The 27,559-nt window shown below is 53.7% G+C and overlaps 2 protein-coding genes across 3 annotated transcripts in view; one reads left to right on the top strand and one right to left on the bottom strand.

Moving 5' to 3' along the window:
- SMIM35 (small integral membrane protein 35) overlaps nt 1–6,557 on the bottom strand; it is a 34,727-nt gene extending 28,170 nt beyond the window's left edge. For both annotated transcript variants that reach the window (XM_044996759.1, XM_044996758.1), the window contains exon 1: nt 6,199–6,557. In XM_044996759.1, the coding sequence (XP_044852694.1) occupies nt 6,199–6,298 (100 nt within the window). In that variant the 5' untranslated portion in view covers nt 6,299–6,557. The remainder of the gene's footprint in view (nt 1–6,198) is intronic.
- On the top strand, nt 1,319–23,301 carry TMPRSS4 (transmembrane serine protease 4). The gene is made up of 12 exons (XM_044996757.1): nt 1,319–1,434; nt 9,521–9,554; nt 10,951–11,103; nt 11,313–11,442; nt 14,105–14,206; nt 15,803–15,843; nt 17,223–17,382; nt 19,015–19,181; nt 20,432–20,527; nt 20,638–20,780; nt 21,261–21,410; nt 23,056–23,301. The coding sequence occupies exons 1-12, from the start codon at nt 1,432–1,434 to the stop codon at nt 23,065–23,067; spliced, it is 1,191 nt and encodes a 396-aa protein (XP_044852692.1). The 5' UTR covers nt 1,319–1,431; the 3' UTR covers nt 23,068–23,301.
- The last annotated feature ends 4,258 nt before the right edge of the window (nt 23,302–27,559 follow it).

Below are 27,559 nucleotides of genomic sequence, written 5' to 3'. Positions count from 1 at the left end.
GCGTCCCCTCCGCAGTCATGCCTGCGGCAGGTCCGCTGCTCCCGGGGCTCTGGTGGACCTCCCGCAGGCATGACTGCGGCAGGTCCGCCGGCCCAGCCTGCCGCCCCCCCGGGAAAGGGCCGCCCCAGGCAGGTGCTTGCCCCGCTGGGGTCTGGAGCCGGCCCTGGGGACAATGTTCTGCAGCCACCAATGCGCAGCCTCAGGCCAAGAACCCAGCTGGCCCAGCTGCCAAAGGTGGCACTCGGACTGATGGGCCCAGCCCGACACGTGTCGCAGTGCTTGGCTGTGTAACGTGCATGCGCCAGTCGCCTGTGCCGTTTCCTACCCAGGGATTCTCATCATGAGCCACCCACCACAAGTTGGCTGTAACTCTCTTGGAGGTGACATGCTGACTAGCAACAAAAGCCATGCAAGGCGTCTCCTACAGCTGAGCAGTGAAAGCCTTGGAGGAGAACAGAGCCCCTGGGACGAAGCAGCCCAGCTCAGCGTGAGAGCTTTCGGTGAGACAGCAGCACCAGGGCAATCTTCAAAATGCGTTTTTGTAAAGTAGCTGCGCTTGGCCCCTTTCAATGCGAGGTGCTCAACGTGCTTTACACGTGCACACACAGGGTAAGCTGCAAGGGGTAAATGCATGGAGCACGGCACCCACCCCTGACACGGAGCCTCTTCTGGGGTGCAACATGACAGCTAACAGCAACACAACACACCAGCTCAGCTCAGGACAAAGAACCCTGGAGCAGCTGCGGCTGAAGAAAGGAAACTGGATGAAGAGGCGGGCGACTTGTGCTCACTGACTCACTGTAATGAAACTGGGTGACTCGCCTAGAAATATGACTAGCTGGTGACCTTAGAAGTAAGGGCATAACCGTCTGGTAACCTTCCGTGTCACATTCTCTTCCTTCCCCCTCCACCCTAGAACATTTCTGACTCAAAACCAACTTTGTCTGGCCTTCCGCATAGTTCAGACAGAGGGAGAGCAGCGTGGGTCGGGTGCCTGTTATCACGCGGAGAAAAGCCTTGCTCCATCAGTTCCCTCCCGATAGGCTAATCTGGGCAATAGCTCTGCAGGTGAGTCACTCACCAGGGCCAGATGCAGAGAAGATTATGCAGGTGATGTTGATGCTGACAGATGGGTGTCAAATTACAATCCAAATCATAATTCCTGTTTGACAACTACCATTGTGGGTTTTAAATAGCACTCCCGCTGTCCGGCCGTCAGTGCTGGGAGAGAGCACCACAGAGCAGGGGCTGCTCAGCTCCGGCAGAGTGGGGACAGCCGCAGACCATCTGAGACCCTGGACAAAGCGCCTGGGTTCTGGCCCCTTTCAGGCACCCAGCGATAGGAGGGCACGTGCTGCGTTCCAGGCAGCCCTTGGCTCTGGGAAACGGACTCTCTCCACGGGCTGAAGGATACCTTGCAGCTGGGCAGACATGGTGAGTCACCAGCATGGGAGCATAGAACAACTCTCTTTCAGCTCCCAGGGCCCCCTGGCAGATCCCACCATCCTTCCCACAGGGAGGGGAGACGCTCACCTCCCTATTCGCTGCCATTTCACTGCTCTCCCGCCGGAGTTTCAGACTCAGTCAGATAGAGAGCAGCTCCATGTTTGAACAAGGCAGATTTATTATCCCTGGGTGTGAAAGAAAACGAGGGCACTCCTGTTCCCCCTTGGCTCTGAATATCCAACAGCAGTTCTCAGCCCGGGTGTGCAACCCATCCTCTGCCTCCTTTCTTCTGCTGGTCTTTGCTTTATTGCTTGCTAATATATCATGAGACGCTACTGCCCAGAGCCCGTGGCTCCCCAACTTCTGCATGGCTTCCCCTCCTGCCTCTCCCCCTAGGAACTGCACGAATACGTCGCTGGAATTAGCTGCCCCTCAAAAGTTTGCTTGCTGGGTCCAGGGCTCTTCCTGAGGTCAAAACACATGTGTTCTTAGAAGGGTCGCTCCCTAAAAGAGTCACTGCAACAGCTGAGCAAAGCATGGGCAAGAATTGTGCCAGCTTCCCCCACGCTTCTCGGCCAGTGCACCTGGAGCTGGCCTGTGGAATGTGGGTGCCATCGTGTGCACTAACACGGCTGTGTGCACGAGGGTTTTCAGAAAATCTGCCCCATTGTCTCTCCCCCAATGGCAGCTGCAATGCGAGTGCACATGGGTGTTTCCATCACTGTGTCACCCAATGCAGGTGGAGAAAACACTAGCGCTGAGCAGCAGGATATTTCCCCAAAAGATCTTAGTGCAGACCAGGCTCAGGACAAGAGAATGACCATTGATTTCAATGGGAACAAAGCCCCAAATCTGCACCCCTTACTCGCACTGAGGAGTACACACTCCTATTGAAGTCAATAGGCTTAAAGGGGGCAGAATGTGACCATAACTCAGGCTTCTACAATGCATGTGTAGGAGGCATCCCTATGGAGGTCCCATTTCTATGTCCCAGAGATCTGACCGCCATTTTTAGAAGGTTCTAGAAACTTCCCTTTGCAAAGTCTGCACAGAGCACAGCTCACATTAGCTAGCAGGCTTCTTTGGTAGAAGGAATGGGAGACATTTTCATGCCAATGATGTAGGTTTTGACACAGTGTAATTACCCATTTAATAGTGCCCATCACAGAGCGAGCCCTCTATAGACCCTGACGAATCAGCCCAACCCCTCGCAGCGAGAGAGGGAGGTAAAGGAATACCATCCCCCATTTTCTAGATGGGAGAACTAGACAAAAAGAGGCGGTGTGATTTGCCAAAGGTCAGTGAGTTCGTACAAGCCAGGAGTTCCTCACTCCCAGTCCAGAGTGCATACCATTTACCCACTAATTAATGAGCCCTTACAGGTTGACGCTGCATGGGAAGATTTCCTTCCTCTCTTTCTTAAAAGTAAAAAGCAGTAAATGTAACCGTTCAGCACGCAGCTCTGCCCCATCACCCCCGTGTTGTCTGACCACACAGCCAGAGGAATCAGGAAAGGCAGAATGACCCCTGTAACTGGTCCCTCACACAAGCAGGGTGCAGCAAACCGAGGCTTGGGTGAACCCCCACCCCCGCAAATGTCCTGGATTCCAATGCTTATCTCCGAGTCAAACACTCATTGGTTTGCGTTTGCCAGGACACGGTTTGGGGCACCACAGAACCAGAAGCTGCATTGATGTTCTGTCAGAGACGACAGCAAGGTCATTTTAATTAGTCACAGCAGCTCCAGGTTTCCAAGGAAAGTGTTTGCTTTACATAAGCAAGCTGGCACCATTCCTGTCCGGCTTTGAATTTAGCCAGTGCAGCTACAATTACCATGGGCTCTGTTTGAAGTCAGTTAGAGAGACACTGCGCACACACTGACTGGCTGCCTCCAGAGACCAGACTGAAAGCAGAGAATTCCTTTGGATACGAGGAGATTGCACAGACCCCAGGAAAGCTAAGACCAGCTAAAGCTCAGACGTTATCCACTCTGCGCAGAAGGATTTGACATACACAAGATGTCCTTCTATTGGCCACTTCTGTCTCTAGCCACTAGTCTAGTCTCTAGGCAAGTTTTCATTCCAGCATCGCCTGTAAATTTCACCAGGGCTGAATTGTCTGCAATGAAACATGCAACAAAGACCGACCCGAGGCAGCCACAGAGAGACAGAGTTCAGCTGGTCGAAAAGGCCTTTGAAAGGCCAAACAGAACCCTGAGCTGGGCTCCAACAAGCGGGAAGCTCTGTGGGAGAAGGCGAAGGACAGGAGCTCAGCAGAGTCCCTATCAGCACCCGGGGGCCAGTGTGGGAATTTGGCCCTAAGCATTTATGTAGAGTGGGCAGCTGCCAGAGATTATTGCAGACAGGGAATCTCCTCAGTGACCTAGGCTAAGCCTAGCTACCACTTCCCCACCCTTGGCATGGTGGCACCCACCTCTTGGTTATAAAAGAGGCTCCATCTGTGAGGTGGGGCTGGAATTCAGAGGCCACTGGAGATGCGCTGACACAAGGAGGTCAGAGCCCGGAAGGACCGGTCACGTGTTTGTTCAAAGCCCTGCATGAACACCTGGAGGCCGCAGGTGGTATTTCATGGGTGAGCAGGCTGGGCTGTTGCAAGACAATCTGGCATTTATACAGACACCACACACACAAGATAGCAGCTTCCTGGAGGAAATCGAGTCAGGGACGGGCAGAGGAAAAGGCAGAAAGCTAAACTGACCCCCTAGCCCCAAAGATACAATCCTCCTGCTCCCCCCTACACTCTCACCGCCCCACACACCCACTCCCCAGACAGATTTTCTTTTTCACACCAGACTCCTGGATCTCCTTCCTGGCAAGCAGCTGGCATGTTGTGCGTTAACCCACCACCTGCTGCCCTGCCATGATTCACTGCTGAACATTGGCTTCAAGGACAGAGATCCTGACTAATCTGCCCCAGGGAGGAATAACCCAGACCGTGAACATCTCTCCCTGCACCACTGAACTCCAGGGACAAGTTTGTTAGGATTCAGCCCATTGCACGGGCTCTGGTAGAGAGGTGGAAGAGACAGGGAGGTATTACAAAACATGGCCAGACGGCCCAGAGAGCTCAGTACATCGCGGTGAAACCCCCATTCTAACTCTGCACTCCCGGGAGTTATGGACACCACGCTCACGGGTTTACAATGATGAGAATAAAAGCTTGCATTTCCACAGTAGTCAGGAGGGTTGAGCAGCGGACAGGGGATCTGCGGATCCTGGATTCGAATCCTGACCCTGACTTCAGGTTGGAATGCAGGTGAGGGAAGGCCTGACTCAGGTCTCACTCCCTACCCTGTACAGTGACCCCGAAACCAAGAGCCAGCCCGGGGCAGCACTGCGCTCCAGGCAGACAGCCCAGGGCAGGAGAAGGACGAGATACCCCGATCCAAACGCCCTTGCCACAGAGACGAATGGGGGCTGGTGCCGGGACACCGGGTACTGTGCACCGTAGTGCTCTGCTCCCCAAAGGACTCGGCCCTGTGCCAGGGAGCCGTGGTGTCCTGCCTGCTCTGCACCAAGGGAGCGTTGGCCTCGCCCACAGACAGCGCCTCGAAAGCCGGGGGTGAGGAGCAGCACCATCAATGACTAAAGAAAACAGGGATTAGGCGAAGTTAGACCCAGCCGCTGGCTGAGCGAGAGACACGGCAGCTGCTGAGCAGGTTTTGGCGTGAAGAGGAGAACAGGTCACGGTACAGGAATATTGGGGAACACAGGGAAACCCACTGACATAGCATTCTGGGGGCCTGACTCACCCTCACCCTGCCCCCTATGCCAGGGCAACCTGGGTGGAGAAGGCAACTGGGTCAAAGCAGAAGCATCTTGCACCCACTTTGCTCAGGAGGAAGTGACAGGGGCCCAGGCACTGCAGAATTGGGCCCTGCACCATTCATAAAGGCAATGCAGCCGGATTCCTTCAGCCCTGCAGCTTGTGCAGTCGTTGGCACCTGGGCAACGCAGAGCAGGGTGGGTGTGAAAATGTCCCTCTGGTGTAAGTGTGGGGCGGGAGACTCTGAGCTGGTGACATTTCATGCCCATTTTGCTCTCCCTTTGCATGGGTGTAAATAGCATCACGGGTGCAGGGCAGGGGGCCGGTGATAAGCCAGTAGCTGCAAAGTGAGCATTGACCTGTCAGTTCTTGGAGCTGGTGAGTCGCAGCCCCGCCCTGGGTGGAGATGTTCCCCGTCAGTGAAAGGCGCGACTGAGCGCCCAGGCCAGTGGGCATGTCTGCACCCTGCTAGAACCCACGGCAGCACTCTGCCACCATGGCACTGCTGATCGCCCGCGCTCTGCGCTCCCCCGTGGGGTTTTATCCCCGACCCCGCAATATCTGCTGCTTTTCTGTCCAGTGGCTACAGGAGATTCGCAGCTTTCAATAAACAAAACCTCAGCCTCTAGCCCTGGTGGCTGTGGAGAAAATACCGACAAGCTGAATGCGGCCCAGCGCCCCAGAAAATACCACCACCATTTACTATGTTTTGGAGCCCACGATTCCGGGGGCCTGACTCCTGATTTCTAAACGCTCGGGGTGGGCCACCCTGCAAATGATTAACAACAGCGAACAGCTGAGAAGTCTGACATCACTCAACAAGCAGCTCCCATCCCTGCCCCCAGGCTCCTGAATCGCAGTCCCTGTTGAATCTGTCTCCTTTGTGGGCCATTTTGTCTTAGAATTTGATCCCCCTTCTCCCTGCTCATCCTGGGCACAGCCCCAGCACAGAGCCCTGACGCTTACCTGCCATTGCAGCGTCCAGCAGCAACACTGGAGGGAATGGTCTCGCTCGCGCAGGGCGGGAAGGGACGTTAAAGTGACATGGAAATGGGCCGATTTCCATAGGCCAGGAGCTTGCTTTGCAAGTGAAAGCAGCCAGGGTCAGGGGGCAGCTGTCGGCAGCACAGTGAAGGCATCCATGCACATGTACGGCGGCCACAGGAAAGTCCAGCCCCGCTGCCCTGACTCTCTCTGTTTAGCATCAATACATCAACCCGAGAAAAGCTGGGCTGCTCCTAAGGCAAAGCCTGGGTGATGTGTTTATCAGGGCTTCTCCTTCTGTAAGCAGGTGTGGAGAGGTGGAGGGGGCTTCGTGTCTTAGTTATCACTTTCTCCTGAGACTGGCTGCTGCAAAGGCGTTTGTTTACACGTCTCCTAGCAGCTGCAATAGCTAGCCCTGCTCTCCTTTCTTCTGTTTGTCCCAACAGGCTGGGGGTGGATTCCCCGCCCCGCCCTGCAGGGACACGCACAGCACCATGGAGAAAGGCAAAAGACACGGGAACAGCCTCGGGGGGTGGGGCAGCCCAAGCCATCAGATTGGACCTGGGAGGCAATGCAAGACAGATACAGTGGAAAAGCCCCCTGCCCCTTGCTGGGGGGATGGGGGTTTGCCTTTCTCCGAAGTTCATCCCCTGCCTGGATAGTCGTCAGGCTAGTCCCACAGCACACCTGCCTGCACAGAAGGGCAGGGTCAGCAAAGTTCTTTCCAGGGCCAGAATCGCCCACACACCAATGCCCTAGTCTCCTGGAAAGGGTCCCCTCTGCTACCAACCAGTGCTTCCTGCACGCCCTCGGACACTATCGAAAGTTCCCTGCCAAGTGCCGGTTAGGGGGGCTCAGGAAACTCTCAGGCAGGCAAGAGAGGCCACTTCCGGCCAACCGAGAGAGCCCCAGAACAAACCTTGCCTCCATCACCCAGGCGCCAGGAGTGCTTTCAAATCTGCACCTCGATCTGGTTCTGAATTTTTCATCTCTATTTTTAACATGGGTTGAATTCAAACCTTTGCTCCTGCGGTGTTTGAAATCTGGTTCTCGGTCAAATGGCTGAGGCCTCGCTGTAGTTAATCCCTAGCCTAGATCTTCACGCCCCCTTGAATCAGACCCTGGGCAGCCCCTCTGCCCTGTCTGTGCCCAGACTTTGAATTCCGCACGACTTCTCAATACAGTTCAGTGATGCTGAGATGATGCAAGCTGCTCCTTGGCACTGCCAACTCAGAGACTCTACCTGGACTTTAGTAATGAGCTCCCCAGACGATTGTAGCCTTTGTTCTGTTGGAAAATGACATGGGTTTCAATGGGGTTATTTTTTTCTTTGTTGTTAGTTTTTTTTTCAATTAACTGTGGAAAAAATTGCACAGGCTGAGGCGTCAGGTCCTGATCCTACCAAGCATCCTCACACACAGAGCCACAGAAATGTGGGGCTGGAAGGGGCCTCAACAGGTCATCTGGTGCAGCCCTGCACTGTGACAGGACCAAATGAACCCAGGCCCTCCCTGACAGGTGTTTGTCATCTGTTCTTAAAAACCTCCGGTGACAGGGATTGGACAACCTGCCTTGGAGCCCGTTCCAGAGCTTAACTTCCCTGAGAGTTAGGAAGGTTTTCCTAATATCTAACCGTACTGCAGATTGAGCCCATTACTTCTTGTCCTGCCTTCAGTGAACATGGAGAACATCTGATCACTGCCCTCTTTATAACAGCCTTTACCGTAGCTAAAGACACTTCTCCGGTCCCCCCTTCAGTCTTTTTTTCTTTTTGTATGACTAAACATAGCCAGTTTTTTCAACTTCTCATAGTTGAGATTTTCTCCCATTTGTCCATATCTTTCCTAAAGTGCAGTGCCCAGCTGAGGCCTCACCACTGCCACGTAGTGTGAGAATTACCTCCCGTGTCTTACATACAACACTCCTGTTAATGATGTTAGCCTTTTTCACAACTGCATCATGTTGTTGACTTATTCAGTTTATCAACCGATAGAACCCCCAGTTCCTTTTCAGCAGTACGACCACCGAGCCCAGCGGCTCTCAAACTTTTTTTTTTTTACCGGTGACCCTTTTACATAGGAACCCTCTGAGTGTGAGCCCCCTTATAAATATATATAAAAGTGGTTTTAATTTAACACCATTATAAATGCTGGCAGCAAAGCGGGGTTTGGGGTGGAGGTTGACCGCTCGCAACCCCCCATGTAATAACCTCGCGACCCCCTGTTTGAGAACCCCTGACCTAGCCAGTTTTTCCCTGTTTTGCACTTGTCTTTATCAAATTTCAACTTGATGTCAGACTGATTCTCCCATTTGTCAAGGCCATTTTGAGTTCTAATTCTGCCCCCCAACGTGCTTGCAACCCCTCCCAGCTGGGTGCCATCCACTCTACTCCATTGTCCAAGCCACTAATGAAAATACCGAATAGTACCAGCCCCAGGACTGACCCCCGTGGAACCCCACTACACACAGTCTCCCAGTTTAACAGCGAAGCAATGAGAACTACTCTTTGAATACGGTTCGTCAGCCAGTTCTGCACCCACCTTCTACTAATTGCATCTAGACCTCATTTTCCTAGTTTGCTTATGAGGCTGTCATGTGGGACGGTGTTTAACGCCTCACTAAAGTCAAGGGGGAAGGATCACATGCTTCTCTTTAAGCAGGTGAGTAGCCTAATCAGCGGGACTATTTCCCTGCGTATGTCCTAAGAGACCTGGGAGGACACACAGGAGAATGCAACACAGCCAGGTCATTGCAGCCTGCTGAGCTGTCACCTTATAGGTGACATGGGAACATGCAGCCATTTCCCTCCATTTGGCATATCCTAGTTCATCTCATCTCCAGGGTATCTCCTCAGTATCTAAGGCCTGAATATGGTGGAATAATATCAAGGTCCAGAACAAAATGGTCAGAAATCTCTCCTTGCGATGCCCGGGAGCTGCAGGGGCACAGCCTGGGACAGCCTGGGACAGCCGAGCCATATAGGCTTTGAGGAGACAAGCATGTGGTGACAACACAGACTTCTCGGGGATATTTGGTTACGTGAGCAAATGCAGAATCGGGACCTGAGCCTTTAACAGAAAGCACCAGGGTCATTCTGTGGGGATACCAGGGCCAGATCCAGTGGAAAGACTCCCCTGACTTCAGTGGGCTTTAGATCAGTTAGGATCAAGGTCTTTGGTACCCAAGCAAGCAGCCCTGCACCATGTACACAGACTCCTGTCCCAGGATCCCTCCTTTTCCAGCACCCCCCATACTTCTAATGCACGTATTCAGTTCACTGACTGCTGTTCCCTTCCATCTGCAGGACACAGACTCTGAGCGGCCCCTGAACAGGAGAGGTAATGGCCTTAGGATCTCAGGCGTGGTTGTAAGTGTTGCTAACTGTGCTGGGCTGTGCTCCAAGACCACGTGCTCATGAGCCGCTCTCTGTGTTTCAGGTCCTTCTCCGGCACGCAAACCCCCGACTAGGACACAAAACTTAAAGCGATTTGGCATCCCGCTCATTGCCACCGTCCTGAGCATGGCCACCGTCATTGTAATTGCCTTCCTAAGTAAGGTCCCTTCTCTCCTGTCCCACTTGCACAGCAGCCACACTTCCCTCTTGCTCTACACTCCACCAGGTGCCTGGCAGTCCTGGCCAGAGCACGCCTGACAAGGCCCTGTAGTGATCGCGCCTGAGGCTACAGCCTTTCCCCGCTGCAGAAACAGGACCTCACGCCTGCTGAGGCCAGTATGATTTGGGGAGAAACAGGGCAAGATGCAAACTTCAGATCCAGATCCCAGCCCCATCCCAAAGCCTAGGGCTCTTGGGATCCAGGGTTTGGGGGGAGGGGCGACTCTATCCTCAGGGATCTCATCCTAATGCCGCCTTTGGGCCAGGTTGTGTCTGACTCTGATATTTATGCAGAAGTTGGGGGGCAAACTGCAAGGAGCCTTTGCCCTCCTATGGGGAGTGTATTGAGGACTGTTGGACTTTTGCAAGCTGTTGCTTTAAGAGTGGGGGGGTTCCCTGGTCCTGCTTGCAGGCTCTGGGGCTCTGTAGTAATGCCTGCAAGTGGAGTCAGTCTGCCAGGCTGGAAACAGACAGCTTAAAGCACAGTGGGGTATCTCATCGCCCTAGGGAACAGCCTGTTTTCTCCTTCTCTGTTTTTGAGCTCTTGTTCTCAATGCTAAGAAACAAAATTGTGTTACGTCGCAAGCTTCCAGGGAGAGATCTCATCTCTGTGTGCGTATGCCATGAACATAACTCTGTGCAGAAGCCAGGCACAATTGGGCACACGACACCTCCCTCCCTGTTACTGCCCCCAGGGCAATGGGAATGTTGCAGGGCTATGCTTAGCCCCACTGCACTGGCCAGCTGGATGGGTAGGGGGCACCTCTATGTGCTGGTGCAGAGACATGCTACCTCCCTGTGTCACAGAGGCACTGTGCATCTAAAACACACACACCCTCCTGGTATCCACCTGGCCCCTAGAGCTCTTGGGTGTGTGTCCAACATCCTAACATAGCTTGAAAAGCTCAGGGCATGGCTTATGCCAGACCTGAATCTACACTGGGAAAGCATGCATGGAAAGCTTCCCCCCACTCACAGGCCTGCAGAGTGGGTGCTGCCAAACCCCTAGCTCTCAGGAGAAGCCATTTGCAACAAAGATTTAAACCCACCCCCCAATGTTCCCTGGCAGACATGAGACAAACATCACAGACCAAGTTGGACTCTGTCCCTTTCCCCTCTAGTCAAGGCAACTCTGGAACACTACTACTTCCTCTGCAGTAAGACAGTCAAGTTCATCCCCCTGCAGCAGCAGTGTAATGGGCAGGACGATTGCTCCTGGGGAGAGGATGAGGAGAACTGTGTGCAGCAGGTCCCAGAAGGCCCACCCGTGGAAGGTGAGTTGTGGATGTTAAGCCAGTAATGTCAGGTTGTGCAGGGGGCTGAAAGCAGCATTCAGAGCCATTTGCTGCATTTAGAAATCACTGTAATCAGGGGCCAGTGGCTGTACCAGCAAGTAGCATGCACCAGATACTGCTAATGTGCCAAACTGCAGCCACCTGGAGGGGAGCCTGCAATGCAGCTGACTCTGTGTGTTTCTCCCTAGTCCGCATTTCCAAAGACAGATCCACCTTGCAGGTGCTAAACAAAGAGACTGGAGCCTGGTTCTGGGCATGTCATGATAACTTTCACATGACCCTGGCAAAAGCAGCTTGCAAGCAAATGGGCTACAGCAGGTACCTGCCTTCTATCTCCCTCCTGCTCTCTGGCCATCCCTCTCCCTCTCCCTGGTATGGAGCTCACTGCCTCTTTAATAAAAGGATTTCCTGGGGGGGGATATTTGAAATAACTATTAATGCTCCTTAGCATGCAAAGCGCTGGCCCAGTGTCCTCTCTCCACAGAGTAGGGATAGCCCAGCTGTCCCTTTCACTGCCCCTGTAGGCCTGAGAGGGAGCTCAGCCTCTGGGGCCCATTCAGTCCTTCCTCTCTGCTGAGGCTGCGCATGGCTTTGGGGATGCGGGCACCGAGACAAACTCCCAGTAGCCCTGCCTGACTGTGGCACTGGGCCTCAGCTTTCCCTCTTCTCCAGGACCTGACTCCATGTAGCCTCATGCACCCAGAGCAATCACCCGCAGGTCTCCCCTGCGAGGCTTCCATTTATCATCTTAAACAGCACAGAAGCACACCTAGCCATGTGTCCTCATAGCTATCTGCCTGCAGCCCTTCCAGGGGTTACGCAGTCACCCTCAGATCAGAGCTTCTCTGCATCTCCCTAGCCAGCTCTGCCACTAGTCTTGCTCCTGAGGTCCTCCCCTTGCACAGGGAGGATCCCCAATCCCCCAGACCTCTTAGCCATTGCCATTCTACCCAGCTCTGCAGCCAGCCCCCACCAACCCAGCACCTTCCCACTTCTCCTTTCTCTGAATGAGTGCCAGGCTCTGCCTTTTATAGCCTGCCTTGCTCACATGCTCAGTCACATGATCTCAGGGTGCTAGTCCCTCCCCCAGTATTCCCAGCTTTAAAGGATTGAGGGCACAAATGCTCTGATATTCCCACAGTCATTTCATGCAGAGCCCCAAGCTGCCATCCAGGAGTTCTGGGTGTTACTGACCACCAACCAGAGCCAGATCTGAAAGAACAAGCTAGCTGTGAAAGGCTGTCTTCCCTCTCTAGCCTGCACCAGCTCTTTTCAGTGAACAGAGCTGGGCTAATACTGCATGGCTAATTAAAGCCAGGATTTTCTAAGGAGCCTGGCCAACCCTGAGCATCCAAAAATCATGAAATTGGCTAAAAAGCATGAGTTTAAAAAAAATACATTGGGGTGTGTTGGAGGGGTTGGGTTTTTGTTTGTGTTTTCCTCCTTCTGGTGTTGGAGCCTTTAAGGTTCAAGTTTGTAAATGTTTCTCCATGATCATGGGGGCTAGAAATTTACTTCTTTAAAAAATAAAAGCGAGGCTTCTCACCTAATCCCTGACTCAGGGAGCTGGGACTTAAGCAAAATACCAACTAGGGTGAGAACTGGCAAAAGATTATAGGCAACTAACTCCCTTAGGCTCCTTTGAAAATTCCAGCCTGATTGTTTTCACACTGCATCTTCCCCAGACCCAGAGTCCTTTCCACTCCACCAGCAGCTGATGCATTTTACTAGCAGGTGAGCATGTAAAGTGCCATCAGCAGGGGAGCCTGACAAATCAATACACCCTCCAGGAATCCCACTGGGCATGAAACGTGAGCAGGCTTTCAATTCCTGACACAAATGGAAATGAAAGTAAAGGATAAAGCACACACCCTCCAGCCTCCCACGGGCTTCTTTCTGGGGTGCATTTGCTGCAGGGACCAGCAAGAAGGGCATCCATCTGCAATGCTTATTTTAACGAGAAAGGCTCCCTTTGTTCCTCAGCCATACTGGCTCCACCAGCTGGAACAGCCTCTGCCCTGCAGGAAGGGAGCTGGCACTGGCCTGCTGAGCTTGCACTTTGCAAGTGACCGGGGTGGGGCGGGGCAAGTGGGGTGGCCCGGGGCAAGTGGGGCAATTTGCCCCGGGCCCCGCAGGGGCCCCCATGAGAATATAGTATTCTATAGTATTGCAACTGTTTTTTATGGAAGGGGCCCCTGAAATGGTTTTGCCCCGGGCCCCCTGACTCCTCTGGGCGGCCCTGCAAGTGACACTCCAGGATTCTGTGGTCGTTTGGGGCGAGCAGCGGGTTTGGGGTCTCCCTTTCGCTGTGACCATTTGGGTTGTTTTTCTCTTTCCATCCCTGTTTTTCTCTGCCGCCTTCTTGCTTCTTTCTCTCCTTCGCCCTCTTTTCACTGGTCCTTTCTCCTGTGGCTCATGCTGTAAATCCACGGCGGGTGCCCTGAAGCGAGGCCGGACGTGCTCTGGCACGGTACAGAGACAGACCTGCCCTTCCCCTACCCCAAGATGATCCGAGCTGAGAGTGGTTCGGTGGGAGCAGCATCTGTCCATTGTCCGGGGCACGCTGGCCGGCAGCAGCTTTCTCCCCGGGGGGTTGTCCTTCCTGGGCAACTGGCCCAGACTCAGTCCCTCTGCCCATGAGGGACCCCTCGTGGGCTCAGTCTGTGAGCTCCTGTCTCCTCACAAACCCACTGGGACAGGATCCCCAGCTTTGCCCAACTGAGGGCAGCACTGGCACTTTGCCAGGAGCCGCAATGCAGTATGAATTGAGGCAGGTTGCCTGGCCACCCCAAACTATAACAGGGAAATGTCATGTCCCACTATGCAATGCTCCATCACTGGCCCGGCAGCAGGGAGGCCCTAGCGTCTCTGCCACTCACAGCTCGGATGGATGCAGGCACAGGCTGGCATGGGCTCTGCTGCCACTGGCTGTGCTGCTGGGATGGGGCCACTTGGATCAAACACTGTCTGTATTTTCCAGCGTCCCCACATTCAGCGCGGTGGACGTTGCAGACACACAGGGCCTGCCCATCAGGGAGGTCACACTGAACAATGGGGTCCTCCGAGGGCAAGACTCCGGCAGGTGAGTGGAAAAGCAACCAGTAGGTGATCTGCGGAATGGATTAACTTGGCTGTTTCAGTGCATCTTGTGGAGAACGGCTGCTGCGATCAGCAGGGCTCGCTCCTGGGCTGAGAGCAGAGCAGCAACGGTTCTTAGCCTTAGCGCTTAGACAGCATTTCCTCACTCATCGCACGCTATAGGCAATATTACTGCTCTGCTCCTCAGCACGGGAGGCAGCTGTGTGCCACTCTCCCCATGCTACAGTTGAGAAACTGAGGCACATGATTGTCTAAGGCCACAGAGGAGCTCAGCGTCAGAAATGAAGCCCAGGGTGCGTTCCTGGCACCCAGCCCTGTGCTCAGACCAACCCTTTCTCCATGAGGTTTATAGAGGTTTGTCAGTTGGTGCCCCTGTAATTCAACACGGCTGGCTGGCACCCATTGCTGACGGTTCCCATGACAGCCCCCAACATGACAGCTGACTGACCAGCTCCCCACAATTGCTCTGTTAGTGATGCTGACCTATAAGCAGGCCCCAGAGTGCTACTGAAATCCCTTGGAGCCGGAGACAGAGATGTTCCCTTGCTGGGAACAAGGTTTAATTGTGACCAGCTCCCAGTCTGCCATGGTGCACACTGACCTGTCAGCGATGGGTCAGTAACTGAGGGCCTCACCGCTGTGTGTGGACACCACTACGCTGGGGAGCTGCTGAACCTGGGCGGGCTCAGAGCCACACAGCCCCACACGCCGTTCCGATGGGACAGGATTTCTGTCCTTTCTGCCAGGCAGTGCCCTGTGAGGTGCTTCTGGCAGCTGGCCCTGGTTGCCCATTGACACACCCTGGTTGGGGCCCTGTTAGGAACACGGCTACACCTTGCCAAACCAGAGGAACGTATAAGCCACTTGCTTGGGGCGGCCTGGTGGGAAGCCTCTGACCCCAGCCTCTCTTCCTATCCCGAGAGCAGGGCCAGGCAGGGATTAGTGCCAGGGCCGGCGAGGGCGGGAGGGGGGAAAGCCGGTACAAATTACCGGGACCCAGCGGTCCAGAAGGGGCCTGGGGCCCGGCTTCCCCGGCCCTGTTTAGCCGGTCCGCCCTTGCTGGGGGGCCCAAACCCGCTCTCGGCGGCCCTGTTACTGCACAAGAGGACACTGCTCAGCTCTGCAGCAGCCTCACTCTGTACAGTGAACTCCCCAGGGCCCGGGCCCAGGCCCTAGCCAGCTGCTGACCCCCTAGTTATCAGCCCAGCCCCTGCAGAGTTTATCGTCTCTGTGGTGGCCACTGCAGAGTTTGTCACAAGGTGCCGGTTAAAGCGCTGCTGCTTCAGTCCATACGACCTTTCTAAACTTGGCACGGCTCAGAAACACGGCCAATCAGGAACCCAGAACAGTCAGCGGTGCCACCTCACCCCTCTGAGCAAAGCCCCTGGGTTTGAGGAGGCTCCTCACAGGCGTACTCTGAGCAGGATTCACACATTGGGGTGGGGGTTCAGTCCACAGGCTGAAGGGCTGATTTCAAGGTAACCGCGTACTAACCAATGCAATGTGCAAACCCCATAGCTCACGGGCAGAGACGTGCTGTGAGAGATGTAGCAGTTAACATGCCATTTTCCTGTTCCAGGCAGTGCCTCTCTGGATCCATCGTTTCACTCACATGTGCCAGTAAGTGTGATTCTGTTATTAACACTAATAATAGAATATCAGAGTTGGAAGGGACCTCAGGAGGTATCTAGTCCAACCCCCTGCTCAAAGCAGGACCAACCCCAACTAAATCATCCCAGCCAGGGCTTTGTCAAGCCTGACCTTAAAAACTTCTAAGGATGGAGTTTCCACCACCTCCCTAGGGAACCCATTCCAGTGCTTCACCACCCTCCTAGTGAAATAGTGTTTCCTAATATCCCACCTAAACCTCCCCCACTGCAACTTGAGACCATTGCTCCTTGTTCTGTCATTTGCCACCACTGAGAACAGCCGAGCTCCATCCTCTTTGGAACCCCCCTTCAGGTAGTTGAAAGCAGCTATCAAATCCCCCCTCACCCTTCTCTTCTGCAGACTAAATAACCCCAGTTCCCTCAGCCTCTCCTCATAAGTCACGTGCTCCAGCCCCCTAATCATTTTCGTTGCCCTCCACTGGACTCGCTCCAGTTTGTCCACTTCCCTTCTGTAGTGGGGGGACCAAAACTGGACACAATACTCCAGGTGTGGCCTCACCAGTGCCGAATAGAGGGGAATAATCACTTCCTTTGATCTGCTGGCAACGCTCCTACTAATGCAGCGAGCAGCAGCAGGTTTGACAAATCCTGGCATCATTCTTACCTAGTCTTTACTCGGGCCAACTCCAACCTGGACTCAGACTCAGGAGTGCAGGATTTGGCTCAGGGAGTTTAATGTGGACAGATGTGGTACAAGGTATGGATCCGGCACAAGCACGGAGCTGCCAGAGCTGGCAGTTATGGAGCAGTGGAAGGAAGTGCAGCTGGTCTGTGCCATTCTTATGTCATGAGGTGTGACACCGGGCACTGATTCAAATCCAGCCCAGGGCAGTAGTGACTTAGAGCTGTCATCATTTCAGTCCTTGTCTGTACTAGAAAAGTTGGCTTAAGAGCAGTGATTTAAAATCTATCCAGCTAAAGCAGTGCAAAAACTAATGTAGACGCACTTATGGCGTACACTGGGTTAGCTAGTGCAGGTGAATTATCTAATTAATTATGCTAAGCCAATTAAGGTTTACAGTGTGAAAGGGAAGGCAATACATGAATTGATTTAAGCAAGTGTGGCAAAATTCTAAAGAAAGCTACAGAGTCTGTGATATATGTGTAAGCCCTACAGTGTCAATGGAAGGCAATACACACAAACACACATATACATATATGTTCTTTACCAGCTCTCTGGCTCATAGGAATACAGTCTGCACAGACAGGTCTGGAACGTGCATTTCCCCCCCCAAAAGGCACGTTCTCCGGCAGGGGGGGGGGGGGGGAGTCACTCTCCCACCTGCTGAGGTAAGATGTTGATTTGGTATCTCTTACCCTTGGATGCAGCCTGTGGAGAAAGCGTGAGGTCTCCACGTGTGGTTGGTGGGGGCCAGGCCAGGATCCACTCTTGGCCATGGCAGGTCAGCTTACAGCACAAAACCCAGCACCTCTGTGGGGGCAGCATCATTGATCCGAGGTGGATTCTCACAGCAGCACATTGCTTCAGGTGAGTCACCCCGTGCAATCCCACTGGGAATTGTGGGTGGGGGACTCACATTAACCGCGGACACAAGCTGAGACTACAGACTGTAGATTAAGTGTATAAATACTGGGGGAGCCAGGGCTGCTTTCAGGAGCTGAGGGCTCGAGTTGCTTGGAAATAGCATTTTACACTCCGTGAAATGTTTTGATGAAAATGGAAAAAAAATCATATTCATTTTTTTAAATTGTGATGGGAGAGTGATTACTGAAAAATTGAATAAACCAAATGTTTTTGGTTTTCAGTTGTGAAAAAAACAAAACAAAAAATCAGTTTGAGATTTGTTTGTGAAAGCCCCAAAATTTCCATAATCGAGAAATTTTCTCACAAAACCTTCCAGTTAGTCAAAAAGCCATTTCACGTCAACAAGCTGTGCTGAGTGCCCGTAACTCCAGCACCAGTCGTGGGGAGTGGGAGGTGCTCGGCAGCTCAGCCAGCCTGGCTATATACACACTACGGGCTGATTTCCCCGCCCTCTGTGCTGTCATTTACCCCAGTGCAGAGCACGTGTAAAGTACAGCCAACCTTGAACTCCTGCCAGGAACTGGAATTCCCCCGTTCTTAAGCAATTTCTTTTACTATTTCAAAATTAAAAACTCTGGTTAGGCGCTTATATCTTTCAGGGTTCTCTTTGCTTCTTGTGCCTTGTCCTGTCTGTAATGCAACAATAGTTTGGAAAGAAAACATATAAAATTCCTTATAGTTCCTCTAATCTTAGTGGACCTAGTCTGTAAATTCTTTGAGTATATCTAATGCCTTTCATTTCACATTCTTCAAGGCTTACATGAGGCATTATTGTGAAGGAACAAGACAGATTGTCTATACAGAGAGTGACAGTGCCTTTGAGCCACAAAGCAAACAAATGGGCAGCTTCAGAGTTCAGATGAAAGCTAGTTTGTTTGGATTTCTTGGAGCAGCCAGAAGTTTGACCTCTGGAACATTTTGTATTCTGGGTCTCGCAGCAAGTTATTGCTTAGACAGTTCACTTGAATCCCCTCTCCTTCATCCCAATCTATCCCCAAAGTCCGGCACTTAAGCCCCTGTAGCCAGACAGTGACGTGGGAATTCTAGACACATGCACAACTTGAAAGGTTCCTGCCTAAACAATCATTTCAAGAGTTTGTTAAGCAGGGGAACTTACATTTTTGAGTGTATTTCAACCTCAGTTTATCTGAGATTCTTTAGTCAACGTCTTATGCTTTGAGTTGTGCACGTTGATCTTCCAATTGTCCTTAGTTCCTTTAGGAGGGAACTAACATCGGGAATAAGTGAAGATTGCTAAAATCCTGGCTGGAGGCAGTGTAGTTGTACCATGTGGGGCCCAGGAGATTGGAGAGACCAGGTGGGTGAGGTAATATCTTTTATTGGACCAACTTCTGTTGGTGAGAGACAAGTTTTGAGATACACAGAACAATTCTGCATGTCGTGAAGGGTGGTTCGTTGCTTCCTGACTAAGGGATAGAGAGGGAGCTATAGTTCTTATTACCAATACATATTCAAGGCGTATTTGACCTCTGTACATCTCACATGAGCACCTATCATTATGGAGAAGTCACGGAAGGAAAAGAGCCACTAACCATTCGCTGAATTTGTGCATAGGAACAACCTGGCCCTTCAGAACTGGCGAGTGAAAGCAGGATCCGAAATCCTCTCCAACTTCAACACTATCCCCGTGGAAAAGATCTTCATAACTGACAGTAATTCTATGTTCCCCAAAGATAATGACATTGCCCTGGTAAAGCTGACGTCTCCCTTAAGTATTTCAGGTGAGCGAGAGTCTACTCTCTAAAATCACTTTCAGACACTTCTTTGAAATAAGCACCCCACATAATACCTTGGCATCCATTGCCTATGGATTTGTCTAAATGCGCGATAGGGCTGGATCCTCTGCTTTGGCAAAGTGAGGAGTGCATGACATGGGACAGGCACAAGTCAAAGGCTCTGAGGGCACATGAAGGAAATTGATAAGTCCATCTGGGACTGCGTGAAACACCAGTGTGTGAACGGTGCCGTTAGTAAATCAATGTGTGTGATGTAACGACTTGCAATGGTTGTGCCTGGCTCAGCCCGTGGGTGTGCCTGACTGGCCAGACAAATGTGTGAGTGTGAATGTGCCTGATCTGCTGGGCCGGTGCAACCATTTAGGTGACCACTGGGATTTGGGGGGCGCCATTTTCTTCGGCAGTGACTGCGGCGGCCGGATCTTCGGGCGTCCCCGTCACCACCGGCATTTAGGCGGAGGGAGCTGGGGCAGTGGAGCGCGGGGAGGGCCGCCTGCAGCAAGTAAGGGGGGGCAGCACACAGGGGAACTCCCCGCCCCAGCTCACCCCTGTCCCGCCTCCTCCCCGAGCACGCCGTGGCTGCTTCACTTCTCCCGCCTCCCAGGCTTGCGGCACCTAAGCTGATTGGCGCCACAAGCCTGGGAGGCAGGAGAAGTGAAGCAGCCACGGCGTGCTCGGGGAGGAGGTGGGGAAGAGGTGAGCTGCTTCACTTCTCCCGCCTGGCGCCGCAAGCCTGGGAATCAGCTTAGGCGCCGCAAGCCTGGGAGGTGGGAGAAGTGAAGTGGCGACGGCGTGCTCGGGGTGCTCGTGCGCGGAGCAGGGGTGAGCTGGGGCGGGGAGCTGCTGCAAGGTGGGCGCCTCAGGGCGGAGGGGGGTAGCTGCCCCGGGGGGGGCACCTCAGGGGGGAGGGGGGAGCTGCCGCGGGGGAAGGCGGGGCACCTCAGGGTGCGGACGCGGGGGGGCACAAGGTGGAAGTTTCGCCTAGGGCGCGAAACATCCTTGCGCCAGCCCTGCTGACCTGCCAGAACTCGACAGAACACACTCACTTCTGCCCCTGTGCACACTGCATTAGGCCTGTCAAGCGCTGTGAAAAGCCCACTCTGATCATTCTGGCACGAGTTTAAGATGATCCATCTCTAGTGCCTGGGCAGCCAGGCGAGATCCTTTCTCCACAAGCCTAGAATTGAGACCCTCTCTCCTGATTCTGTTGCTCATATTCTCTCTCGCCCTTCCAGACACGGTGAAGCCAATCTGTCTGCCTCTTTTTGATGAGCAACTGCCCTCTAGCGCCCCGCTGTGGGTGACAGGCTGGGGCTACACACAGCAGGATGGTGAGTTCAGTAGGTTCGTTCTCTAGCACACGGAACTGAAACCTGCTCGTTAACCCTGGCGCTCAGAGAGGCAGGGCGGAAGCTCTCATTCGTGTCTCTCTTTTATCGAGGTACCTTGTCCAAGTCTCTGCAGCAAGCCCAGATCAGACTGATTGACAGCAACACCTGCAGTGCTCTCGACGCCTACCAGGGGCACGTCTCAGAGAAGATGCTATGTGCAGGCCTCATGGAAGGTGGTGTCGATACCTGCCAGGTGAGTACCTTTCTCCCCTTCGGAAATGGGTTCTTCTTGCCACTGTGTAAATCCTGCGTGCTCGTTCCTGCAGCCCCTCTGAAGAGGAGCAGGGTGGAGCCCTGACTAACATCCCCCTAAGTCCAGGCACGTTCGGGGTCCTTGCTAGCCTGTGGGACTGGGGCAGAAGGGAGGCTGGGCCAAGACTTTGAATGAGTCTGATTTTCAGAAAGCACTGAGCACCTGCCCCCTGAAAATCAGGCCCCTCTAAGGTGTTTCAGGTTTGCCCCCGCAGCTCACTGGTCACTTCTGACGCTCGGGCTCCAGGGCCCTTGGCCTTATGGTAAGGCCACACTGCGTGCATATGGGCTTGAGCCAGTCCTGAACTTTATATCTCGGGCCGAGCTCTGCTTCCTCCAGAGCCACTGATGTCTGGAGAGGAGCAGGGGATGGGGAACAGCAGGGTTCCCTGTAATGCCTGCTTGTGTGTGTCCCTCCCAGGGAGACAGCGGCGGCCCCTTGATGTACAATCCAGGGCACTGGCAGGTGGTGGGGATCGTCAGCTGGGGACACGGCTGTGGCGGACGAAGCACTCCCGGCGTCTACACCAAAGTTCAGGCCTATCTCAACTGGATCTACACCGTCCAGAGGGTCAGCGTCCTTGTCTCTGAAACCTGACACTGATCATGAGCAGATTCCTCCCTGCTCCAGGACTGGCAAGGGTCAGGGCTGGCAGCTTGTGCCACCCCTATGCTGTGAGTGCCAGAGGCCAGTTGAGCTCCTGGCATGGCCGATGGCAACCCTGTGACCTGCCCTACACTGTTACTGCCACAGCACAGAATGGCCATGCCCACCAGAACACTCACTGCCCCAGGGCCTGGTGGGGTTTGCATGCCGCACCATGACTGGGACAGAGGTAGCGAGAGTCCATGAAGCATCTGGATTGCACAGAAGCAGAACTACGTTGATGGGGGCTTGCTAGGGCTTCTCAGTGTTTAGTTCACCAGAAAAAAACATACGTTGCTCCTGGGCGCTGAGCTAATCAAAAATCCGAAGTGTTTGCTGCTCCTAGGCTTCCTCAGCATGACGAGTGCCACTAAGCAGGAGATCTGGCTTCAGGCCCTGACCCCTCAGCAGTAGGATCTGAGACGGGGTGGGCAAACTACGGCCTGTGGGCCGCTTCCAGCCCATCAGACGTTTTATCTGGTCCTCAAGCTCCAGCCGGGGAGCAGGGTCGGGGTCTTGCCCCTGCTCCATCCGCCCGGTGTTCTCCAGCCCCCGACTCACAATTCCCTTGATGGGCACCATCTTCCGGCATGCGCAAAGCCACACTGCACAGGCACGGCTTCCAGGATCGGAACCCACCCCCTACGCGGCAGCCCCCCACTGCGCAGCAGCCCCCCACTGCGCGGCAGCCCCCCCCTACTGCGCGGCAGCATGCCCAGTCCCCTCCCGTCTCCTATGGTCCCACCCTCAAGAGCCTTGAAAACACCCAGGGGCTGCCCCCGTCCCTGCTAGGTGCCTCCACCCGTGGCAGTGCCTGGTACAGCCACCTTGGTGTCATTGCTGGCAGGACCCCTAGGAGTCCCCAGTACTGCCCCTCCCACCCCCCCACCCCACACCCCATGTGTCCCTCCTCCCCACACCTCAGTAACATCCCTTATAGAGCCCACCCCATGCTATACCCCATAGAGTCCCCCTCCCCCACTGGGCATTCATGGCCCACCATACAATTTCCATACCCAGATGCAGCTCTCGGGCCAAAAAGTCCCCCCCCCCCCCCACACACACACACACACTCTGAGAGGGGCACATGGTGCTGCAGTGCCTGCTAGCTAATCAACAGGGCCATGACACTGCTTGCTGCACGCGTGAGCTCAGCTGAATGGAGCTGATGTGCATTTCTGCTCTTCCTGGCAGAGGAGACTCTCGCTAGCCAAAGCTCCCCGGCGAGGACAGGGCTGGTGAGGCAGGGGGTAGACAGGGCCTTCGGGGAGGTTCGATTCTAGTTCTAGACGAGCTTTTTGTTGCCCAGGCTCTGGGCCCTGAGGACCTGCCCAGCCGGTGGGGAACTGCCCCTACAGCAGCTAGCAGGGGCTGGAGGGAACTGGGGACTGACGGGGTGAATGGAGGCAGGTGGGCCAGGAGTATCCTGGGGCCTGTTCCACCCTCACGCCTGGCTGGGGTTTGGTTTCCTTGGGAACTGAACTGACATCTGAGGCTAGAGTTTGGTTCAAGGTTTATTCCTGCGTTTGTGTGTTGCCGGTTTTAATTTCTTGTGTCTCTCACCTTCCAGGCAGAGCTCTGAGGACTCCCGCAGCGGCAGCTTCCCGTCACGGCCCCTGCGTTAAACATCTGGCTGCCCTGCTGGGAAACTACTTCCAGCCATTGCACCTGGGACCTGCCCATCCCTGGGTTCACGTTCTGAAGGCCCTGCACCATGCCATGATTTAGCAGCGGCTCGGGGCCCCGGGGGTGGCTAAAGGGGAGCTACAAGCAGAGGCCCCCGTCACATCCAAGGAATTTGCCTGGCTCAGAGAGGATGAGGTATTGCTCTCTACAGCCACGCCGGGCCAGGAGGGGTTGCTTGGATCCAAGCTGCTGTTTGCTCAGCCCAGTCCTACCCCATCGCGGGGCTGGTGAAACAAGCAATGCCTTTCCCCTGTCGCCGGGTCTCGCTCAGGAAAAGTTTATTCTTCTTAAGAAAAGACCTTTGCAAAAGGATGTAATCCCTATTCTTTGCTAGATCCAAACCTCCGATCCCAACAGAACCAGACCTTGGGGCCCATCCAGCACCACCAGTGGCCCAGGCCCATCTCCAGCCTCTTGGGCAGAAACCACTCTTTGTGGCCTACAGAATATGGAGGTTCTCTGACTCCTCTTTAAATCTCCACAGTCTTAAACCAAGCCCCAGTGCTCAGCTGGGGAAAACGGGCTGCACTGCCACCTGCCAAACTTCTTTGTTTGAAATAAGAGCACACTATTTTGTACCCCACATTGGATGATTTTCTGTTGGCAGAACAAGTGCTGTTCTGGGCTGTGGCTGCAGATGGCTGTTTGCTGTGATTGTCACCGGAATGAGCAATTATATTTAGTTCAATATCAGCCTTAGGAGACACCAAGGCTTATGCTGAACCCTGTAATAACTACAGGTCCACAAACAATCTCATGCCTTGCACATGAGACCAGCATGTACTAGTGAACTGAGCGCAGGAACTCCTGCCTTCAAACCTGAGTTTGCCACTTACCTTGTCAGGACAACGGAGATAACCAGAGCGCCTCTGGTGCAACTCCAGGAGGGTGAGCATAGCGTAAAAGTGGTTGGAACGAGAGGACAATTGGCCGCATGAGAAATCTGAAATCTGACACAAACCGTTCGGTGACAATGATCCGCTGGGCTCTCGGGCCAAGACTCGGCACTTCCCCGTCCCGTGGCTGCTGCAATGAGCCTGTGAGGCAGAAACAAAGAGCAAGTCCCTCTCCAGGGTGCATGAGACACAAATCAACAGGCTGAAAGTGACGCTTCTGAGCAAGGCTGCAGGCTGGTGCCAGGGGCTCGGAGACTGAACCCGTGGGGAAGGCGGGAGGGAGGAAAGACACAGAGCAAATTGTATTTCAGGAAAGAATTCCAAGCAAGTGGGCTGGAGAGCAAGAGTGCAATGCCAGAGGCAGCAAATAACTGGACCCGCGGCGCTCTCTGCTGCACGGGGTCCTGGTGAGCACTGGGGCCCGGGGGAGTGTGACAGACGCTACAGCAGTTTAGAAGCAAAACCAGCAATCACACAGCGTCTCATTCATTAACGATTGTGCCCCAGTGAGTTTCCCCAGAGCACCCTGCAGTGGGATCCACATGTGTCCTACTCCCAGCTCTGGCACAGGCTCCCTCATTGGCCTTGAGCAAGTCATGTCACTGCTCTGTGCCTCAGTTTCCCATCTGTGAAATGGGGACAATATCTGCCTCTCTGGGGTGTCAGGAGGGAGAATCAGCTAGTGCCTGTGAAGTGCCTGCAGCCCTCAGGGCAGCAGGTGTCATGGAAGTGCCACGTTTTCTCATCATTGCCTGCAAATCACACACCTGAGTCCATTTCAGGAGCCAAGTTCCTGCGGGTGCTAGATGGAGCGACTCACCATTGGCTTTAGCAGCTAGGGGCTGGAGCCAGCCACCCTTCCCCTCTGTAAAGCTTGGCGCACACACAGCCCCAGGAACGGGGTCGCCGTGTCTCTCAAGCAGCATGTTCCCTGACCCCACTGACAAGTCCTGCCTCAAAAGGGAATCACTCGTGATCATTCCCTGCCCTTCCAGGCTCCAGCACTTCACACAGCCCGTACCCCCATGGCAGTGCAGCTCCTAGTACCGAGGCACGCCTAGGCACGACCACAGGTCCCAGAGCACTCTGGGCCCAGTTCAGGCCTGGCATCATACTCCAGTGAAGTCAGAGGGGTTGCCCCAGGGAGGGATCTGGCCTCTTGTACCTGTCTCAGCCTGTACTAGCCATCTGAGCTCTTTTAAATGCTGCATTTCCCACAACCTCTCAAAGCCACAGGCTTCCAAACACTAGTAGCCTCAGCCCCCGCTCTGTGCCTTCTGCAGGCCTCCAGCCCCCGCATCAGCTCCTCCAGGCTCAGCGCAAGATCTTCAACAGCGAAGGCTTTCAGGCAGGTTCCTGAGTCCACAGCCAGGCATCTAAGCAGAAGGGCTCCAAATTTCAGAGGGGTGAGCCCCCAGCAGCTCCCCAAATCAGGCCACTAATTTCAGTGTCTACAAAACGATTTAGGAGCCTACTTTATATCTCCCATTTCTGAAAATCTGAGGCAGTGTCTCTGCTCCAGGCCCCACTGCGGCTGCTGCCCCTTCTCCAAACTCCTAGTCAGCCTGCTGCTGGTGGGACTGGCTGCTCGAGAGGGGAACATCGCGCCATGGGAACCACAGTAGCCAGGTGTCACTGCGTAGCAGAGAGAGGGTGAATGAGTAGCTCTTCAGAAGAAGAGAGATTTGGTGAACAAAGAGACCCGATTCTGAGAACAGCCGGGAAAGGAAAAACAAAAATACCCTTTAAAAGTTCATTTGTGTTTAGGCAAATCCTAGTGGGTTACAACGCTCTCGTTAACCCTCCGCTAATAACGATGATTCCTCTGAGATGCCAAGATTACTCTCACCTCGCCATTGTTCCGGATTCCCATGGGAAAAGGGAGGGGGGAGAACAATCGGAGTTGCTTCCCTTCCTCTCATGAACAAAGCTTTATTGTGCAGAAGTAATGAAGAAAATGCCTTGTGACATTCGCTAGCAAACTGCATTAGTCTCGAGGGATACTGTCATCTTGAATTATCTTAAATGACTAATTTGTTTGGGCTTTTTAAATCAACTTTCTGATATATCCTTAGTCTAACGAGGATCAGGCCTATTCACCTTGAACTTCATCATGAGGGTGTCCAGCATTCTAATTAACCTTCTGTTAGAAACACTTTGCCCTTCTACAGCACTTTTCATCTGGATCTCAACACACCTGACGTCATTAATTCTTACAACACCCCTTTAAAAGAGGGCAGCAGCAGACTCCCCGGTTTACAGAGCGGTGAAGAGACTTACCTTTGGCTACAGCCTGAGGCAGTAAGGGCCAGGAACAGAACCCAGGAGTCCCAAGTCCAACTCTCCTGCTATGATCACCATTCAGTACCCTGGCTGGAATTCCATGTTCTTTCGTGAATAAAAGGAGAGCAAAGCAGCCTGAACGTGCAAGGCCCTGTATAAACCCTTGCCACACTTAATGTGATTTAAGGTGACCCAGCGGAACCGGGGACAGCATGCCAAGGATGTCGCACGGCATTGCTTGTGGCACCAATGGTTTCTTGTGGCCCCCAGGGGAGGCGATTGCTCCACCCCTCCCCATTCCTTTGGGTATCGTATTGTTCCAAAGTGGCTGCAGTTTTATTCCAGAGCCAACCCTGACCTGGAGGGCAGAAGGAGAGAGAGAGAGAGAGAGAGGTGTTTCTAAAGGCAGGCTCCCCTCTTAGAGCCTGACGTAAAGCACTTCAAAATCAATAGTGTCTCCCAGTCTGCAGTGGGGCCTCAGTTCCGGAACCATTCCCCCTTGGTGCATCACTCCGAGCGTGCTGATGCTCCAGGCTCCGCTAGTCACCCAGGCAGCGGACAGAGGGTTTCTCACTTTCACGGGGGTGCTTTAAAGGTCAGGTGATTCTCGGCTTTGCTATGCGGCGCACATGCCCAAAGAGTGTCCCATGGGCTCAGCCGAGGAAGGCAGAAAGAGTGCAGGGTTTTCTCCGCCCTCACTAATGCCAGGGGTATGGCTGAGCACACAGGGAGAGCAGAACATGGGGGTATCACACTGCTGAGCTGAGAACAGGATTTGCCCAACGGACGTACCTGATGAAGATTAACATGGTACTCGGCTCATGCAGCTGAATCATCTGGAACAAAAAACCCACCAAAATAGTGACACTAATAATCCCTATAGCTCCCTGGAAAGGTTCAGCGCCGCACAATGCACTCACCCAGCGCAGTCAGGCCTCATGATTCATGGCACAGTCCAATGGCTCCAGGGTCAGGACGGACGGACGCACACACACACCTGTTTAGCACTGCATGGGTAATTGGGAGATGGTGTCTCTGGTTTTGGCCACTCGGGGCGGGAGGCTATCAGCTCTGAAGGATCAGCACGTGGAATAAATCTTGTGCTTGCTACTTCTGCTGCACTCCGCACATCCACACGTGCATTCACACCAAGCTTTGCAAAGATCCCAAATCAACATCAGAAAGAACCCAGGCGAGGGAGAGTTTCTC

Source organism: Mauremys mutica, chromosome 22 (genome assembly GCF_020497125.1).
Source record: "Mauremys mutica isolate MM-2020 ecotype Southern chromosome 22, ASM2049712v1, whole genome shotgun sequence".
In the NCBI taxonomy this organism is placed as follows: domain Eukaryota; kingdom Metazoa; phylum Chordata; order Testudines; family Geoemydidae; genus Mauremys; species Mauremys mutica.
This window is presented reverse-complemented; position numbering and strand designations above follow the sequence as displayed.

What these genes read in the sequence shown, in the direction of transcription:
- TMPRSS4 (XM_044996757.1), top strand. An exon ending in GCGGCCCCTGAACAGGAGAG is followed by an intron (nt 9,555 to 10,950) that starts GTAATGGCCTTA and finishes TTTCCCCTCTAG; the next exon opens with TCAAGGCAACTCTGGAACAC. An exon ending in AAGCAAATGGGCTACAGCAG is followed by an intron (nt 11,443 to 14,104) that starts GTACCTGCCTTC and finishes TGTATTTTCCAG; the next exon opens with CGTCCCCACATTCAGCGCGG.